Source organism: Hemitrygon akajei, chromosome 29 (genome assembly GCF_048418815.1).
Source record: "Hemitrygon akajei chromosome 29, sHemAka1.3, whole genome shotgun sequence".
Classification (NCBI taxonomy): Eukaryota; Metazoa; Chordata; class Chondrichthyes; order Myliobatiformes; family Dasyatidae; genus Hemitrygon; species Hemitrygon akajei.
This window is the reverse complement of record NC_133152.1, coordinates 16,135,271-16,156,672: the sequence shown is the minus strand read 5'-3', so window position 1 is coordinate 16,156,672 and position 21,402 is coordinate 16,135,271. Positions and strand designations below refer to the sequence as shown.

General features: G+C 43.8%; 1 protein-coding gene across 1 annotated transcript; it reads right to left on the bottom strand.

Annotated features, from left to right (window-relative positions):
- Window positions 1-741: 741 nt before the first annotated feature.
- c29h1orf50 (chromosome 29 C1orf50 homolog) lies at window positions 742-21,402 on the bottom strand. Its single transcript, XM_073031748.1, has 5 exons — window positions 20,906-21,402; window positions 17,472-17,587; window positions 5,433-5,519; window positions 2,370-2,501; window positions 742-1,589 (listed from the first exon to the last, which is right to left on the bottom strand). The coding sequence occupies exons 1-5, from the start codon at window positions 20,949-20,951 to the stop codon at window positions 1,398-1,400; spliced, it is 573 nt and encodes a 190-aa protein (XP_072887849.1). The 5' UTR covers window positions 20,952-21,402; the 3' UTR covers window positions 742-1,397.

Sequence of the window (21,402 nt, the reverse complement as noted above, 5' to 3'; positions counted from 1 at the left end):
CTGGATGGGAATACAATGAAAAGGATCACAGACAACTAGAAAGATTACTGGGATGAAGGAAGTAGTAAGGCCTATTTTCTTCAGAATTGAACAAGTAATTACAGGATATAAATGATGTTTAAATGCTCCTTTTTAACATTAGAGCAAATGTTTGGTCAGTGCTCTGTGCTCATTGGGCTATAGGATGCTTGTACCAGGGTTGGAACTTGCCATTTCATGCCTCCATCGTCAGCTTCAGGCTTGCTCTGTAAGGCTCTGCTCTTTTTTGTATTGAGTCACCTGTGACCCTGGAGAAGCACTATGCACCAGGATTTTTTCCCCAGGAAAACCAGGAATGAGCTTGAAGATCTGCAGCCCACTCTATATTGACACTTCTGTGGTAAATCACAGGCCGATTCTATGCCAGTGTTGACTAAGACCTGCTCCAACATTTTACATTGAACGTGGCTCTACTTTTAGAGAATCAACCTTTGCTTCATAACTATCAGATCTATTGTCTCTGTCTTTCACTCACAAACACAAGTTCTCTTATATATTGTCAATCTTTAACACAAAGTTTATTTTTATTGTCTTAAGGATTTCTGTAATCCAATGGCCAGGTGAAACTCACACAGTGTGGCAACAACAGGGGAAGAGGAATAATTTTGATTTGAAAGAAAATAGGAAAACACTAGTCTGAAATACTAATGATTTAAGTGGAGAACACTTCCCTCAACAGAAATGTTATTTTCCAAATCAAAATTTTGAGGTAAAATCAACTTTTATTCATCAAAGATGTTAAAACCTGTGAAATGAAGACAGAATTGTCCAGAGCCAAATTATAGAATGAGCTTGAAAGTGCAAATAGCCTGATACTGTCCCAGTGATGGACTAAAGAAAGTACATTATGAATCACTGAAGTCCATTTCTAATTGTAAATAATTCCAGTTACCATCGTAGACGTAAGAAATTCATGAACTCAGTCACAAATTGGAATATTGAATAGGCCACTAAATATGGTGTCTCAAGAATCACTTAATCTCATTCTTTGGTTCTATCCAGGAAGATGAGATTATATGCTGATTTCAAATATGAGTGCTGATAAGAGGCTACTGGTTAAGGAAATCTTATTTGTGGCCTAATGTTAGCTGTTAATGATTACTGAATTATGTTCTTTCGTTATTTTGTCTTGTGCTATTTTATGTGATCTGTAATTAATTTAGAGAATGCTATTTGCATTTTTAAAAAATGGCAGACGAACAAGTCGCGTACAGCCATTTCTTAGCTCTAAGGTAGTGTGTGAAAACCTGAACACGAAAGAAACATTTCAAAAAGGTGGCGAGAAAGCACAGTATTTCTTAACCACAGGTCTTTGTCAGGACCTGTTGAATATTCAGGACTGTTCTTAATAGGAGACATTAGTTCATCAGTGGGTTAGTCCCTGTAATTTCTGCCATGAGCTCTGAATGTGTCTGGTGTTGAGTCAACAACTTGTCAATAAGACCAATTTCCGCATCTCTTTTGCTGATTTCTTTGTACTCTGTCCACGAATGGTCCTGTTGCAACTTGTAGGCCCCGAGGAACTCGTGTGGGCAGCTTGGCCCCCACTCCTATGATGAACAGCCAGAAATAATAGGTTTAAAATAATAGGCCAACATAGAGTTCAACAACCCCAAGATATCCCAAAGTACCTCTTGGACAATTGTATACTTCAGTGCATAACTAAGATTCAAGATTGTTTAATGTCATTTCCAGTACTTGACTGTAAAGGAGAATGAAATAATTGTTACTCCAGATCTGATGCAGCACAAAAAAAACAAGATAAAGAACAAAATAAAAACAATCAATACAAATACATAGATAGCTTACATACATAGATTTGGGAGCTTTATGAAAAACTCGTGAATAACTTTGGAAACAGGGACCAATTGCATACAGCACATTCTTTTAGCTGAGACATTGATGGAATGTTAGTCATGGCAATGTTGGCTGAGGCACAAATATTGTCCAGAACAAAACAGAGCAGAACCTGCTCTTCACCATGTAATATTTTACATGTACAGTAGATGTAAATCCATTCCATTTTACATGGAACGTTTTATGCCCACCAGAGAGGATGAGCTGGGATTCAGCTTAACAACTTAAAGACAGTGTTTCGATCCCTAAATCCAGCTCTAAATGGCAGGGTGGATTATTATTTATGGCTCTGGAGTGGGGTCTGATGCAGAGGCAAGAGTGCTGCTGGCTGATGCATGATGAAACTTCTCAGTGGCCGAATTAAGTCCCTGACCTTTTTCTCAACCACATCACAATGGTAGCACCACTGTGAAGTAGTTAAATATAGCTGCCTTTCATTCTCTGAGGATTCTTAAATATCTGAACTTGCTAACCTTTGGGGAAAGGATGGAGAAATATCGCTGTCCAGAATCACGTCTGTACATGAAATAAACTGTTCCAGGCTTCTTCACAATGTTACAGGCAACGTGATGGAGATCGGCATCTTCCCTGGCCTCTTCCAGAACCTGAGCAAAAAGATCCAGCAATGTACCGATGAGGAAAGGACACAGGACTGAATTTTTTAAAAAGCACAATATTGACAGATTGGTATTTGGTGGCCAGCATAGACAAGGTGGGCTGAAAGGTCTGTTTCAGGGCTGTATGATTGACAATAATGGATTTGGACTCTAAATGGACAGAACTTTTTCTACTTTAAATAGTGACTGAATTGTAATTTGTGTAAAATTGAGAATATATATATACACACACAGATTTTAATACAGGTTCTCAACACTTTTAATTCTTATTAATTCCCCTTCTGCCAGGTGAATTCAACAGTCGAACAGATACTGACACAAAGCAGATTTTCAGAGATGCAAATTAAAGTAATTTACTTGAGTTCTGAAATCATTCATAACCCACTGAAGCAGGGGTTGAGCAAGCTGTGCAGACATTGGCTTAAACACCAGTGTTTTAAATTCAATTCTCGAGTTGAAGATAGTGGCTGTCATCATTGTCCAGGAGCAGCTGGTGATGAGCTACTCCTTTGATCTGTTGTAGAGTCAGTGATGAAGGTACTACAGTTTTCCTTTAGAATGGATCATTATCCAGTGAAAATGCAGCAAATCAGGATAGCATCCACATTGAAAGGGGCCTTAAGATGGTCATGTTATGGTCAATGGAGCCAGACTTTCCCAAGTAATGAAAATTGCTGGTGAATCTTTGTCACTGTTGCACATCTTATTGGTGGTGTACATACACTGTAGCTCAGATGGTGGAGGAAGTTAGAACTAGGGTGCCTGACATCTCGACAATGATTGCAATCTAGAAGAGGATGCTCTTAAGTGGCCCATTTCCTGTCATGTGATCTCAGCACAAGGCAATGACTACAGGACAAGCTAAAAACCACTCTAAAGTAGGTGTCTAAAACTGCCTCGGGAGATAAAGTTCACAGCTTTTATGTAACCAGACAGCAGGCTACATGCTTAATCAAATAATTCGGTTTGCAGCTACTTTTCAAAGCAAGTAACAGTGATGAATTTCAGATTCCAGGTGTCTAATACAACCACCATTGATGGAGAAGGAACACAAAATGCCTGACTCATATAGTAGACACTTAAGGAATGGAGAAAGCCGAGGGCGTGACCTGATAGAGGGATGTAAACTCGCAAAAGGATGTTTTTCCCATATTAGGGGGTGGCTAGGACAAGACAGAATAGGTTGAAGGTGCGAGATAGGAGGCTTTAAAGGGGATCTGAGGAGGAAATTTTTCACAAGGTCTAGAGCACGCTGCTTGAAGAGGTGGTGGAGGCAGATACGCTCTGTATCTATTTGAATCACCACGGCATAGGAGACTATAGTTCAGGGATTCCCAACCTTTTTTACGCCATGGATCAATACCATTACGCGAGGGGGTCTGTGGACCTCAGGTTGGGAACTCCTGCTATAGATGGATCTAATGTGGATAGGTGCACAGGAAGCATGGACACAGCAGGCTGAAGGACCTGTTCCTGTGCTCAATAACTCCCTGATATTTCTGTATTTATTTTGTTGTAGAAAGAGGCCAATCAGGCCACTGAATCCATGCCGGGTCACAGTGCAATCCCATTCACCGACTACGTTTCTATCTAACCTATTCCCTCTGCATTCCCATACATCATTTGCCCCCACCCTCTCCACCCCGAGATCAGTGCAATGTCTTTAGGATGTGGGTGAAACTGAAATACTGGTGGGAAGCTCACATGATTACAGGGATGATACGCAAACTCCACACAAACAAAGCCACCGGTCAGGAGTTAACCCGGGTCAGTGGAGTTGTGAGACAGCTCTACTAGCTTTACCACTCTGGCACTCCTATCCTGATTCTATTCTGGTCACAGACAGCCTGAGAACTCAAATCCATTCTTTGCCCTGAACCCAGTATTTGTGGAACTTGTGCTGAAATCAGGAAGGTTCCTAGTTTGAAATTCAGTCATAGTTAATCGCAATGATCTCTGCAAAGTAAGTTTTCTTCACCAGTGGACAAAGGAATTGTAAGTAAGCAGGAACTTCCAATGCAGAAGCAGCCATGTTAGCAGATCTCAGTGACATTCTCTCAATTTGGGGGTTTGGAAAGCTGGAAAGGGGCTTTGTCAACCAGATCAGCTATCTGTATTTTTCAGAGCAAGTCTGTGGCCATGGAAAACTAGGGTGAGTTCAAAACAATGAGGAAGCAGTGCAAAGGTATTGCATAACTTTAAGGCTGCTTGCACCTTTTGACATACACAGACTGCCGGAGGAAGTCAGCAGGCTAGACAGCATCTATGGGGAAAAAAGTACAGTCAATGTTTCAGGCTGAGGCCCTTCTGCAGGACTGGAGAAAAAAAGACGAGGAGTAGATTTTAAAGGTGGGGAAGGGGAGAGAGAAACACAAGGTGATAGGTGAAATGAAACTGGGAGAGGGAAGGGTGAAGTAAAGAGCTGGGAAGTTGATTGGTGAAAGAGATACAGGACTGGAGAAGGGGGAATCTGATAGAAGAAGACATAAGGCCATGGAAGAAAGAAAAGGGGGGAGGAGCACCAGAGGGAGTGATGGGCAGGCAAGGAGATAAGGTGAGAGAGGGAAAAGGGGATGGGGAATGGTGAAGGAGAGGGCGGGGGACACACTACCAGAATTTCGAGAAATTGATGTTCATGCCATCAGGTTGGAGGCTACCAAGACGGAATCCGGTGTTCCTCCAACCGGAGTGTGGCCCCATCACGACAGCAGAGGAGGCCATGGATTGACATACTGGAATGGGAATGGGAAGTGGAATTAAAATGGATGGCCTATCACCTAGTGTTTTTCCCTCGCCTCCCCCCACCTTTTAAATCTACTCTTTTCCTTCCTCCAGTCCTGCTGAAGGATATCAGCCCAAAACATTTTCCACAGATGTTGCCTGGTTTTCCAGCATCTGCAGATTTTCTCTTGTTTGTACCTTTCGAGCTTTGTCTTGGAGATACTGGATTTGCTCGGCTATCATGGTCAGTTTATTAGTAGCATTGGCACGAACGAAGTCATCTGCCTGGAATAAAAGAAATTTCTTATTTAGTGCAGCAAAAATCACAAAGTGGGCGAGACTTCAAGGCTTCGCAGAATTTAAACAGCATGGAAACCGATCTTGTGGCCGACCAAATTCAGGTTGGCTACTGAGATCCCAGGCTATACCGATCACATTTTGTCATTCTCTCCATGTCCCCATCAACTCTCCATACATTTTACCACTTATCCACGCACCAGTTGCAATTTAAACCATCCAATTAACTTACCAGCCCTCGTTTGTTTGTAATGTGGGAGGAAACCCAGAGATCAGGAGGGGAAACAGAGATTAGGATTCAGCCTGTGACACTGCAGCTGTGAATCAGTAGCTCTATCAATCAGATCAGTAGACCGTACAGCATGTGAATCCAAAACCCAACTTCACCTAACGTCTTTAGTTCCACATCCCCCATTCTCTCGCCTAAACTTTCAGTTGCCCTCAGGAGTTTTACGGGGAGACATTTCCGAATTGACCAAGGAAGTGTTTCCACGTATCACCCCATCTACTAGCTTCAGCTTTTATGTAATTTTAAAGCTTATGAAGTGAAACATTTAGCTGTGCACTGGAAGTATCAGTAAATTCCCTTCTTGGTTTCAAACGTGTTTAACAGTAAACATATATAAAAAATACTGGTACCATTCCCCCGATGAGTCAATAGGGAAACACACTGCGAAGTGGGAAAGTTCATTTTAAATTAATTCACTATTTTGAATGTAGGATTGATAGATAGATAGATAGATAGATAGATACTTTATTCAAAAAATTCAACTTTTTTCCAATGTCCCATACACTTGTTGTAGCAAAACTAATTACATACAATACTTAACTCAGTAAAAAATTGCTCAGTAAAGATTGCTGGTCAGACAAGCACTGATGGCCCTTGAGAAGGGAGTGGTGAACCATTTCTTGAACCACTGTGACGCTTTTGGTGAATTTACTCTCACAAAGCAGTTGGTAGGAAGTTCAAGGAGTACCAAACTAAACTAATCCCTTCTGCTTCCACATGGTCCAGATCCTTCCATTCACTACGTAAGTTCTTGGTGATAGATGTCATCACACATTTGAGAGATACCAAAGGAGGAGGAACTGCAGTGCACTTTATGAACAGCACACACTGCAGTAACTGCGCACATGCAATGGATGTTTGAAGTGATGGAAGGGATGCCGATGAAGTGGACTGTGTTCTCGTGGATAGTGTTGAGGTTCTTGAGTGTTGCTGGATCTCCATTCATCCAGGCAAGTGGAGAGCATTTCAATTCACTTGCGTCTTGTAGATGATGGAAAAGCTTTGGTAAGTCAGGAATAAGCGACTTGCCACAACATATCAATCCTCTTATCTGCTTCTGTGCCCGATGAGTTTGTTTTTTTATTTATTTATAGATACCATGCAGAATAGGTCCTCCTGGCCCTTTGAGATGAGCTGCCAGCAACCCACCAACTTAACAATAGCCGAACCACAGGACAATTTACCATGATCAATCAACCTACTAACCGGTATATCTTTGGACCGTGGGAGGAAACCGGAGCACCTGGAGGAAACCCACGCATACATGTGACAGTCATACAGAATACAGGGTGTTGTTCCTCCAACCCAAGTCTGGCCTCATCGTGACAGCCATAACCACCTATTTTAATTCTACTTCCTATTCCCATTCAGATAGGTTACACCTTATATTCCATGTGCATAGCCCCCAACCTAATGGCATGAACATTGATTTCTCAAATTTCCAGTAATGCCCCCCACCCAATCCTTCCCGATTTCCCATCCTCTTTTCCCTCTCTCACTTAATCTCCTTACCTACCCATCAGCTCCCTCTGGTGCTCCTCACTCCTTTTTCTTTCTTCCATGGCCTTCTGCCTCTTTCACCAATCAACTTCCCAGCTCTTTACTTCATCCCTCCCCCTCCAAGTTTCACCTATCACCTAGTGTTTCTCTCTCGCCTCCCCCACCTTCTTACTCTGACTTCTCATCTTTTCTTTCTCCAGACCTGATGAAGGGTCTGGGCCTGAAACATTGACTGTACTTTTTTCCATAGATGCTGCCCGGCCTGCTGAGCTCCTCCAGCATTTTGTGTGTGTTGCTCAGATTTCCAGCATCTGCAGATTTGCTCTTGTTTGTAGCAGGATCATATTTGAAAGAAGTAGTAGTAAAAGAAGCAGCTACATGAACTGTCTGAAGGACGTCGCCTTTGGTCACATTGTTTGCTGGCGCCATCTTCTCCCGCTCTTGGGCCTGGCTTTCTCCTGCTGTTGTAATCGTGCTAGCACAACTTGCAGCTTGGCCAGAGGCATGGCCAGTGCTAAGGTGGACATCTTCCGTGTTACAGACAGCATCTGCTTTCATGCACTTAATGGTTAGATTAGCTCTCAGCTGCTTTTTGATATTGTGCGGACTGAATGGACAGCAGCCATTCGAGTATCAGGTCCAACCAAGCAATATTAGTTTCAGTTCCTCAGTTGCCTTGAATTAATTTATTTGAACCAGTGCAAGAACTCAAATGTTACAAACTGGTGGTAGTGCAATGACCTGAGGGATTCAATCCCGACCCTGCCTACTGACTGTACAGTGTTTACTTGTATAGCGTGTGATTATTTGTGTTTTTCAAAAATGACAGAAATACTCAGATGTGATGAGATTGATTTAGAGGTCCCCTGAATCAGTGGTGTCAACACTCAGTGCTTTAAGGAGACAGTCCACTACCGTATTCTCTGGCCAATAAATTCCCAGTCACATTCACAAAATGAAAGATTCATCAGTTCCTCCAGCATTTTGTGTGTGTTCTTCAAGTTTTCCAGCATCTGCTGAATCTCGTGTTAACTATTGATCTTCTCCAAAAACAAAATGGGACTGACAGCTGTTCTCCAGGCCTTAAATCTCCGATCTAGTTTGAGGTTTGGGGTACAGAGAAAGAATATTTCCACTGGCACTCGACTGTAAGTGAGATGCTAACCATTACTTCCTTAAATGATCTTTGCAGCTTTAACATTCAGAATTCTGGCAAAGACTTGAACATGTTCTACACAAATGTGGTCAATTTACTGTGAAACCCTTTGCAACATCATCCTGAGGTTACATAAATGGATATCTTCATATCTAACTTACTGGTATGGGACACAGATAGATGATGTGTTGCCAACTCACTTGATATGTAATGTGTTGCACTTAGCAACATCCTGAACATGAGTAAGAAAATATTTTTATTCTGATTTTTCTCTCAACTGTCAGTCCTGATTCACACATTGTAAGTGTAAATAAAAAAGTTTCACTTCTCGTTAGGATGATGTTTCAGTTCAGCATCCGCCCAGCCAGACAGATGCACTCCCCTCACTTCCAACGGAAGTGTACTTAGCTCTTTTTATTTAGAACTTAGACCTTGAAAACCACAAGAAACCAAGGGGCTGAGATAGTGCTTTTATTTCCATGGTCCATCAGTAGCTCGCAGGCAAATCGCAATTTCCCAATTCTCTCAGCAGGCTTTTGGCCAAAGAGAACTTCTACTGCTTTTCCTGGCAAGATGCTTGGATTCCACCCACTTGCAACCAGCTGTCTCCCCCAGTCCAGTTTGAACAAACCAAGAGTCTGCTTCACTACACGGAATTGTACTGAACAGGCTGTCTGCATCGCTCCAACTCATCCCAATCAACCATCGCCCCAGGGCAGTCTGCACACCCAGGATATGCTAACCAGCCATCTGCCCATCTACACCCACAAAAATTCGCTCCCTTTCTGCCTATGATACACATGAACCAAACTATTTACTTCAACTTGTGCCACGTGGCCACCCCACCACAACCTATTTATTATTCCAACTCAGATCATTCAACAGTTTATCCCAATCCATCCCTCCCTAGTTGGTTTATCTATATACTCGGTATCAAGAAACCCTCCTGAATGCACCAAAACAAATGCGACCCCTTCTAAGCCTTCAGCAGCTTGTCAATGAGCAGATTCATTCTCAGCCAGCCAGTTTACTACACCACATACCCACCTAACAATTACTCCACTCTGCCCCATATAGACTAATTACTGGCTTCACTCCATGCCAACAAGTTGACTAGTTCACTTCATCCATTATCAACCAATTTCTGTCCTCCCCCCCCCCAAACAAACTGGCACCTACTTCAGTTTACCCCATATTAAACTGGTTTCTACCCCAGTTTATTTCCTACCAACCAGCCCTCTGCCCCACTTCCCACCACACCAACCAGTCTTCACCAATCACTGCCCCTTCCCACTCCAGCCACCTCTCCCACTGCACCAGCTGTCTGCCCCACAGCACCTACACCAACCAAGTGTTTACCCCACACAATCTGATCAAACCAAGTGAATGCCCCTCTCCAGGCAGGAATTGGGGTTGAGAGGAAAAGTGCATCAGCCATGATGAAATGGCGGAGCAAACACGATGGGCCAAATGGCTCAAGTCTGCTCCAGTGTCTTCTGGTATCAATCATCCATTTTTTATTCTTGTTGCAGACTAACCAGCTATGAGTTTTACCCCATTAGAGAGCCACCTGCTATCTGCCCCTTCACAGTTTAAGTCTTTCAGCAGACTCCCCGCTCTTCCCCAGCCGTCCCTTCCATTCTTTCCACTGCATCCATACTAACCAATCTGCCTATCTCTGTTAATCCCATTTACCTGCTTTAGGCACTTACCCCTCCACCAAGTACCAATTCAATAGCCTTTTAAACATCGTCATTGCATCTGCCTCCACTGTCTCTTCTGTCAGCTTGCTCCAAATATTGTGTGAAAGATTTGCCCTTCAGATCTCCTTTAAATTTCTCCTCTCACGTTAAACATAGAAAACCTACAGCACAATACAGGCCCTACGCCCAAAAAACTGTGCCAAACATGTCCTTACCTTAGAAATTACCCAGGGTTACCCATAGCCCTCTATTTTCCTGAGCTCCATGTACCCGTACAGGAGTCTCTTAAAAGACCCTATCGTATCCGCCTCCACCACCGTCGCTGGCAGCCCATTCCACGCATTCACCACTCTCTGCATAAAAAAACTTACCACTGACATCTCCTCTGTAGATGACCTTAAAACTGTGCCTTCTCATGCTAGCCATTTCAGCCCTGGGAAAAAGCCTCAGACTATCCACACGATCAATGCCTGTCATCATCTTATATACCCTCATCAGGTCACCTCTCATCCTCTGTCGCTCCAAGGAAAAAAGGCTGAGTTCACTCAACCTATTCTCATAAGGCATGCTCCCCAATTCAGGCAACATTCCTGTAAATCTAAATGCACCCTTTCTATGGTTTCCACATCCTCCCTGTAGTGAGGTGAACAGAACTGAGCACAGTACATCAAGTGGGGTCTGACCGGGATCCTATATAGCTGCAACATTACTTCTCAGCTCCTAAACTCAATCCCATAATTGATGAAAGCCAATGCACTGTTTGCTTTCTTAACCACAGAGTCAACCTGCACAGCAGCTTTGGGTGTCCTGTGAACTCCGACCCCAAGATCCCTCTGATCCTCCACACTACCAAGATTCTTACCATTAATACTATATTCTGCCATCATATTTGACCTACCAAAATGAACCACCTCACACTTATCTGGGTTGAACTCCATCTGCCACTTCTCAGCCCAGTTTTGCATCCTATCAATGTCCCACTGTAACCTCTGACAGCCCTCCACACTAACCACAACACCCCCGACCTTTGTGTCATCAGCAAATTTACTAACCCATCCCTCCACTTCCTCATCCAGGTCATTTATAAAAATCACAAAGAGAAAGGGTCCCAGAACAGATCCCTGAGGCACACCACTGGTCACTGACCTCCATGCAGAATATGACCCGTCTACAACCACTCTTTGCCTTCTGTGGGCAAGCCAGTTCTGAATACCATGCCTCCTTACTTTCTCAGTAAGCCTTGCATGGGGTACCTTGTCAAATGCCCTGCTGAAATCCATATACACTGCAACTACTGCTCCACCTTCATCAATGTATTTAGTCACATCCTCAAAAAATTCAATCAGGCTCGTAAGGCATGACTTGCCTTTGACAAAGCCATGCTGACTATTTCGATTCATATTATGCCTCTCCAAATGTTCATAAATCCTGCCTTTCAAGATCTTCTCCATCAACTTGCTAACCACCGAAGTAAGACTCACTGGTCCATAATTTCCTCGGCTATCTCTACTTCCTTTCTTGAATATTGGAATGACATCTGCAACCCTCCCATCCTCCAGAGCCTCTCCTCTCCCAATTGGTGATGCGAAGATCATCGCCAGAGGCTCAGCAATCTCCTCCCTCGCCTCCCACAGTTGCCTGGGGGACATATATCGTTCGTTCCCGGTGATTTATCCAACTAGGTGCTTTCCAAAAGCTCCAACACATCCCCTTTCTTGATATCTACATGCTCAAGCTTTTCAGTCCACTGTAAGATATCCCTGCAATCGCCAAGATCCTTTTCCATAGTGAATACTGAAGAAAAGTACTCATTAAGTACCTCTGCTATCTCCTCCAGTTCCATACACACTTTTCCACTGTCACATTTGATTGGTCCTATTCTCTACATCTTATCCTCTTGCTCTTCACATACTTGTAGAATGCCTTGTGGTTTTCCTTAATCCTGTCTGCCAAGGCTTTTCATTGCCCTTCTGGCTCTCTGAATTTCTTTCTTAAGCTCCTTCCTGCTAGACTTATAATCTTCCAGATCTCTATCATTACCTAGTTTTTTTAACCTTTCGTAAGCTCTTCTTGACTAGATTTACAGTAGCCTTTGTACACCACGGTTCCTGTACCCTACCATAACTTCCCTGTCTCATTGGAACATACCTATGCAGAACTCCATGCAAATATCCCCAGAACATTTGCCACATTTCTTCTGTATATTTCCGAGAACATCTGTTCCCAATTTATGCTTCCAAGTTCTTGCCTGATAGCCTCATATTTCCCCTTACTCCAATTAAACACTTTCCTAACTTGTCTGTTCCTATCCCTCTCCAATACTATGGTAAAGGAGATAGAGTTGTGATCACTATCTCCAAATTGCTCTCCCACTGAGAGATCTGACACCTGACCAGGTTCATTTCCCAATAACAGATTAAGTACAGCCTCTCCTTTTGTAGGCTTATCTACATATTGTGTCAAAAAATCTTCCTGAACACACCTAACAAACTCCACCCCATCTAAACCCCTCACTCTAGGGACCTGCCAATCGATATTTCGGAAATTAAAATCTCCCACCATGACAACCCCGTTATTTACACCTTTCCAGAATCTGTTTCCTTATCTGCTCCTCGATGTTCCTGTTATTATTGGGTGGTCTATATAAAAAAAAAACACACAGTAGTGTTATTGACCCCTTCCTGTTCCTAACTTCCACCCACAGGGATTCCGTAGACAATCCCTCCATGTCTTCTCCTTTTCTGCAGCCATGACATTATCTCTGATCAGTAATGCCACGCTCCCACCACTTTTGCCTCCCTCCCTGTCTTTTCCAAAACATCTGAAGCCTGGCATTAGAAGTAGCCATTCCTGCCCCTGAGCCATCCAAGTCTCTGCAATGGCCACAACATCATAGTTCCAAGAACTGATTCATGCTCGAAGCTCATCCGCTTTGTTCATGATACTCCTTGCATTAAAGTAGACACATCTCAAACCATTGGTCTGAGTGCGTCCCTTCTCTATCACCTGCCTATCTTCCCACTCGCACTGTCTCCAAGATTTCTCTATTTGTGAGCCAACCGCCTCTTCCTCCGTCTCTTCAGTTTGGTTCCCACCCCCCAGCAATCCTAGTCTACACTCTCCCCAATAGCCTTAGCACACCTCCCCGCCAGGATATTGGTCACCCTGGGATTCAAGTGCAACCTGTCCTTTTTATACAGGTCTCTCCTGCCCCAAAAGTGGTCCCAATGATCCAGAAATCTGAATCCCTGTCCCCGCTCCAACCCCTCAGTCATGCATTTATCCTCCACCTCATTCTACTCCTATACTCACAGCCACGTGGCACAGGCAGTAATCCCGAGATGACTACCTTTGTGGTCCTGCTTCTCAACTTCCTCCTCGCTCTAAACTTCCCCTTCCTGGGATAAAAGATTCTGATGACTTATCCTATGTATGCCCACTAATTCTACGTAAGCAAACTAAGTAACAATTTCACTCCACTACCCAGTTGTATCGTCACATTTAGAGAACTATGGACATGGATCACAAGGCCTCTCTGTACACCAGCACTTTCTAAGGTCCCTGTGTTTACTTTATACATCCTGCCTGAATTTGACCTCTCAAAGTGAATTACCTCACACCCATCTGGATTAAATTCCATCCAATATTTCAACTCATTAATGTGCAACTTTATCCTTAACTTCGCTTCTTCATTACTACAGCTCCACTAATTATTGTGTACGTGCAGACTTGCTGATCAAATTCCATGTATTTTCAGGTTACGGGCAGTCTGGATACCCAGTTTTCCAAGTTCAAGTAAATTTATTATCAAAGTACATATATGTCAAATACAACCCTGAGATTCATTTCCTGTGGCCATACTCAATAAATTCATTGAATAATACCCGTAACAGAATCGATGTAAGTAAGTACATGTTTGGCACAACATTGTGGGCTGAAGGGCCTGTATCGTGCTATAGGTTTTCTATGTTTCTTTCTATGTAATGAAAGACTGCACCCACTTGGGCATTCAACCAGTGTGGAAAAGACAACAAACTGCGCAAATACAAAAAAAAATGATAATAACAGATAAATAAGCCAGAAATAGCGAGAACATGAAGTAAAGAGTCCTTGAAAGTGAGTCTGTAGGTTGTTGCAACAGTTCAATGATGGACAAGTGAAGTTGAGTGGGTTTGGTTAAGAGCACGAAGAGAGCATGTCCCGGGTGGTGGAGGGTCCCTGATGATGGATACTGTTTTCCTGCAACAGCGTTTTGTGTAGATGTGCTCAACAGTGGCGTTACCTTTGATGATCTGAGCTATATCCAATACTTTTTGTAGGATTTTCTGTTCAAGGGAATTGGTGTTTCCATACCAGGCAATGATGTATCCAGTCAATATATTCTCCACTACACATCTATAGAAGTTTGTCAAAGTTTTAGATGTCATGACAAATCTTTGCACATTCCGAAGAAAGTAGAGGCACTGCTGTGCTTTCTAAATAATTGCACTTACATGCTGGGCATAGTACGGGTCCTTGGAAATAGCACTGAGGACTTTAAAGTCGCTGACCCTCTTCACCTCTGATGAGGACTCTGGCTTCCTATTCCTGAAGTTCAGGAGCATTTTAGAGGGAGAAAAACTTGTGGGGCTCTAGGCAAAGAGCTGGTGGATAGGATTGACCAAATGGTCTTACAGGGAGCTGGCTTGATGCGCCAAATAAACTCTTTCCATGCTGAAAAAACTGCCAAACTCTTAACTGCCCCCATCTGATTGGTGTTGGCAGAACATACCTGAATTCTGTCACTGAAACTGCTGGAGTATTACACACAAGAGCCACGGCACCCTTCAAAAACGCAGGCAAATTTGAATAAGGTGACGGGGAGGGGAGAATGGAGAGACAAAGGTGGAAATGCCAATGGAGAACAGAGGAATACCGTGTGATAATGAAGACAGTAATACTTCAGTGGTCTACCACTGATTAATGATATACCCTGATGCTTTGGACAATTCCATCAAATTATCCACGTACACCAGCCTCTTGTTCCATAAATATAACCATCCAATATTTTCACTTCTGATTCCCCACAACACTAACACTCAGATTAATAATATGATTATAATAACCCTACTCTTTATTTTATTTTATTGAGACAAAGCACAGAGTAGCAGCTTCTGGCCCTTCCAGCCAATTAGCAATTAACCTACCAACTAGTACATCTTTGGACTGTGGGAGGAAACTGGAGCACTCGGAGGAAACCCACATGGTCACGGAGAGAACATACAAGCTCCTTACAGGGATGGTATTAGTATTGGTTTATTATTGTCACAGGTACTGAGATACAGCGAAAAGCTTGTCTTACACACTATTTATAGAAATCAAATCACAGTGCACTGAGGTAGACAAGGTAAATCAATAACAATGCAAAATAAAGTTTAACAGCTGCAGAGAAAATGCAGTGCAGGTAAAAACTAAGGTGGAAGGTCAAGGAGTCTCTCTGGTTGTACTTAATACACAGGAGTATTTTGAACCTGCTTGCACTAGCAAGCACTGGTGTCTCAAGTGGTGAATTGGCACGTCTTAATGGGTGAAGGGTAGGAGAACGGTTACTTTAGAATCAGAGCCTCAGGGAGTGGGTGGATTGAGCAGAAGGAGGGTGATTTCTTACAGTAGAGAGACACTTTGTAATTGAATTACAGGGAGGCGGAGCAAAGTTAAGATGGCGCTAAACAGCCGCTTGTTTGCTTGCATCTTCAGAAACAGCCCTATTTCCATCTTTATTTTTCCCTTTCAGGGTTCTTTTGAAGACCTTGATCTGAAGTTACGTGCTGACTTTGGTTCATTGCGGGAATGGGACCGGTTCTCGGGGTTTCAGGACTGGCCACTGTTCCGCACGCCAAGGGTTCGGCCTGAGAGTCCGGCTCGGATTCAGAAGCCTAAGGAATCAGGACGGGCGGATCGAGGGTCGGTGTCACGGCAGGAGACCCCTGAGTCGTTGGGAGACTCGGAAAATCCTGCTTTCAGTCACTGTCTCCCAATGGACACACATTTTAATTCCACGTCTCCCAGTGGCCACACATTTTAATTCCACATCCCATTCCCATTCTGATATGTCTATCCATGGCTTCCTCTACTGTCCAGATGAATCCAAACTCAGGTTGGAGGAACACCACCTTATATACCGGCTGGGTAGCCTCCAACCTGATGGCATGAACATTGACTTCTCTAACTTCCGTTAATGCCCCTCCTCCCCTTCTTACCCCATCCCTGACATACTTAGTTGCTTGCCTGTTCTCCATCTCCCTCTGGTGCTTCCCCCCCCCCCCCCCCCCACTTTCTTTCTCCCGAGGCCTCCCGTCCCATGATCCTTTCCCTTCTCCAGCTCTGTATCACTTTCGCCAATCACCTTCCCAGCTCTTAGCTTCATCCCACCCCCTCCGGTCTTCTCCTATCATTTCGCATTTCCCCCTCCCCCCACTACTTTCAAATCTCTTACTATCTTTCCTTTCAGTTAGTCCTGGCGAAGGGTCTCGGCCCGAAACGTCGACAGTGCTTCTCCTTATAGATGCTGCCTGGCCTGCTGTGTTCCACCAGCATTTTGTGTGTGTTGTTTGAATTTCCTCGTGTTTGCTAGATACAATGAAACTCTCTTTGGCTTCCTCTCAGGCAATTAAATAAAGCGGTAGATAAAAGCAAGACAGTAATAGAAAAACAGTATTAAATAGATAAGTAGCAGAAAATAAGTTGCAGCAGCGCCAGAATATCACAGTAATGCACAAAGTGCCGTTAGTGCACGTATTTGAGTCCTTGTGTGTGCATGTGTGTGCTCACAGTTTCAGTCATTGTTCTGTGGGAGTGGTGTGATGGAGGCCACAGCTCTGGGGTAGAAGCTGTTCCTCAGTCTACTTGTTCTGGTTTTTAGTGTCCTGAACCTTTTGCTGGACGGCAGCGGGTCAAACAGGGAGTGGCCGGGGTGTGTGGTGTCTCCGGTTATGCTGATTGCTTTCCTCCTGAGTCTGCTGGAATAGATGGTGTCCAGTCCTGGGAGCTGGGTTCCCATTCCTCATTCTGTTCCACAACATTGACTAGAACTGTGCTTGTATGAAGGTTGGCTGAAGGTCTATTGGGTTCATTTAGCAAGGAATAGGATTCATCTGGGCAATGATGCCCTCTACAGTTGAGTAGGTCATTGCCACTAAGTGCCACAATTCCTGCCTGAAACTCTACTCTTGTGAATGACTTACATCATCTATGCAGAATAACCAGAGGTCTGGATGAGAGAGGAGCTCTGCATTTTCAGAGAAAATACACACCTTTTGGATTTGTTCTGCCAGAACTACAAGGTCAAGAGGGTCTCCAAGCCGATTAGTCTTGTAGGAGCTGACCAGCTGCAGGCCTGCAGGGTTGGTATTGCTTTCCACCAGTGCCACTGTAAACGAGACGATAAACAATGAGAAGACACAATCACCCTTTGCCAACTGCACTGGAACCAAGACAAATGCACTGCCACTGTCAATCTCTTTGGGATAGCAAATTAATGTTCCAATTAGCCTTGGCACCCAGTGATTTTGGAGTGTATCAAGTTAGCCTCACTTCTAACCTTTGATCTCTACTAGTAGACAGTGCATGGATGCTTAACACCTGCCGGGAATTATTCAACATATTTCTGAACATCCATGAACACCAGCTCACTATACTGCAGATGCTGGAAATCCAAAGCAACACACACAAAATGCTGGAGGAATTCAGGTCAGGCAGCATCTATGAAGGGAAATGAACAGTCGACATTTTGGGCCAAGACTCTTCATCACATTTGGTTAAAAAAAAGAGGAAATATAATGCAGAAAAATGTGAGATCATCCAAAATATAAAAGCAGAATATTTTTGAAATGGTGAGAAATTAAAAGGCATTTGTTTTTAAAGGGAATGAATTATGTTTATATAATTATTTAGTTGGGTGGTGGAGTGGAGATACATCTCTACCAAAGGAGGTGTAAGGTGCACCTTCCCTCCACCAGCCTGCAGGTGCCCCTTGGGCAAGATGTAGCACCTGCTTAGCCCTCGATCGGGGTCATGTGAAGCAATGGACGGAGGTGGTGGATGGTAGCATGAGTAGCCGGTGCATATCACGTTTTGGTTATGCAACCACCAACACCAGACAATCTCTGAAGAGTATTGATAATGGCTGGGGCCATCCATCTTGTAAAGACACTGCCCGGAAGAAGGCAATAGCCAACCATTTCTGTAGAAAAATTTGCTAAGAACAATCAGAATCAGAATTATTATCACTGGCATGTGACGTGAAATTTGTTAACTTAGCAGCAGCAGTTCAATGCAATACATAATATAGAAGAAAAATTATAACAACAACTAAATCTTATTCAGTATACTTTACACAGTATACGTATATTGAATAGATTAAAAATCATGCAAAAAACAGAAATACTATATATATTAAAAAAAAAGTGAGGTAGTGTGCAAAGGTTCAATGTCCATTTAGGAATCGGACGGCAGAGGGGAAGAAGCTGTTCCTGACCATGATCACCTATGTCATACAACACAGCACATAATGATGACAATGATGAATGATTTACTAAAATTTTACAGGCAATTTAGAAGCCTAATGACACGCTGACATTTAGCCCAATGTAGTTTAAGTTGAAAAATAAAGATGTATAAATACAATTATATGGAGCTCTGGTGAAGCTGCATATGGAATATTGTGTTCAGATGGCCAATGTGGACTCAGTTGGATGAAGGGTATGTTTTAGTGCTTATCCTTCTATATGGCCTCATGACCGAGTGAGGGATATATCTGTCATACAGCAGGTACAGCGATAGTTCACCATTTGATTCCTGAGACCAGGGTTTTATATTATAAAGAGAAAATAACGAGACTCGTCTCAAAGTCTCCAGCATTTTGAACAGCCAGATCTCACTAAACGGCACAAATTCTCACAAGTGCCTGATGGAACGTGTGTAACGGTGAGGATTGAACTGACTGGCATGTCCAGAACCGGGGATCAGAGTCTCAAAATGGATGAACTCAGCAGGTCGGGCAGCATCCGTTGAAAGGAGCAGTCGACGTTTCAGGCCGAGATCCTTCGTTCCTTTCAACGGATGCTGCCCGACCTGCTGAGTTCACCCAGCTTGTTTGTACGTGTTGATTTGACTATAGTATCTGCAGTGTACTTTGTGTTTACAGTCTCAAACTGTAGGGTTGGCCACTCTTTCTCAGACGAGAAGGAATACGTCTTTGAACTTTTCAACCAACAGGGCTGTGGAGGGTTGGTCACCAAGGTTGATAGACTTTTGGATATTAAAAGAAATCAAAGTACATGGGGTCGGTGCAAGAAGTTCATGCCCAGGTCGATAATAAGCCATGACCTTACAGGACAGGCGGAAGGGATAGAATGGACTGCTATGTTTACTTCTCATGTTTTAAATGTTTTCTATGCTTTCTTCAAAACTCGACCTGCACCCTCGCCCTCCATACCCCTACCATCCATGTACCTAACCAAACTTCCCTTAAATGTTGAAATCGAGCTCACATGCACCACTTGCACTGGCCACTCATTCCACACTCTCATGGCCCCATTAGTGAAGAAGTTCCCCCTCATGTTCCACTTAAACTTTCTACCTTTGACCCTTAACGCATGACCTCTGGTTGTAGTTCCATCCAACCTCAGTAGAGAAAGCCTGCTTGTATTTACCTCATCTGTACCCCTCAATTTTGTATATCTCTATTAAATCTCCCCTCAAGCTTCTACATTCCAAGGAAATAAAATCCTAACCTATTCATTTTTTCCCTTATAACTCAGGTCCTCTAGACCCAGCAACATCCTTGTAAATTTTCTCTGTACTAGTCTGCAAGGTTAGATTGCCTGCAATCCAGCGAGGGGTCACTAAGTGGCTCAACAATAAGAAGAAGAGGATGATAGTTAAAGACTGTGTTGTGGACTGGAAGGCTGTTACTAGTGGAGTGCCACAAGGATCACGCTAGGCTCATTGTTGAGAATGCACACAAAATGGTTAATTTGCAGATGACACCAAACTAGTTAGCGCCATAGACATTGAAAAAGGTTCTCAAAAAATGACAGGATATTGATCAGCCGAGCAAGTGGACGGAGGAGTGGCAAATAGCATTCCACTCAGATAAGTGCAAGGTTTTGTACTTCAGTCAGTCAAACCTTGGTAGGATTTTCACAGTGAACAGTGGGGTGCCAAGGAGTGCTGTACAAACAGAGGGACCCAGCAGTACTACTTATAATTCTCTAAGTTGGCCAAAGGTCCTGGTCCCATACTCTATATAACTCTTCAGTGGCCATCTAAGCTAGTTCCATATGCCCACATATCATCCACATCCCTCTGAACATTTCCTATTCACACACCTGTCCAGTTGTCTTTTAGAAGTTATTTTTATACCTGTCTCACCCTCTCACCTTAAATCTATGCCTCTAGTTTCTGATTTCCTTGCCCTGTGAAAGGACTGAAAGCATTCATCCTAGATATGCCGCTTATGATTTTGTACATCTCTAAACGGTCACCCCTCCACGAACTAAAGTCCTAGCGTGCCCAACCTCCTCTCCCTGTAACTCAGACCCTCTTCTGAGTGTTTATATTTTATGTAACCACAGTCTGATTTTATGTAACCACAGTAAGATACCTTACTGCTGCCCGTTTACATTGCCTGGGCTTCAGGTCACTAGCAGTAACAACTAAATATGTTAGTCAGTCTCCTTCTTACCAGCAGTGCTGGGCGACTTGTCATTTTCAGGATCACGGTCACTCATGATGTTCGTGGAGCCTCGAACCCTCTCAGTACACTGACTACCCGCAAGCGTTTCTATCCCGGGGGCCTTCCAGCGCGACTGTCCTCCGATCTCCCCGGACAACGGGGCATCCGCAAGGGCCCTCGCCGCCGAGCCGGGCCGTCCGCTCGGTTGCGGTTCCGAGGGCGAGTGGCCGAGACCGAGCTGAGAAATTCCGGGGGGCTCGCCGAAGGGCCGAAAGGCTGGAGGAGGGCGCGCGTTGCGATCGGGCAAGTGCCGCGGCAGCTCGCTTGGCAACGCCGGCTTATGTAACAGCGCCGGCTTGTCGGGGCAGGAACTGCGCCCGGGGCTCACAATACGTGTGCAGCCGGGTTCAAACCCCTATTAGGGCAGCCCACCGCTACTTATTGTGCACGGAAGACCATTGAAGACGGAGGGGAGGTGACGGGCGCACAATAAGATCCAGCCAAAG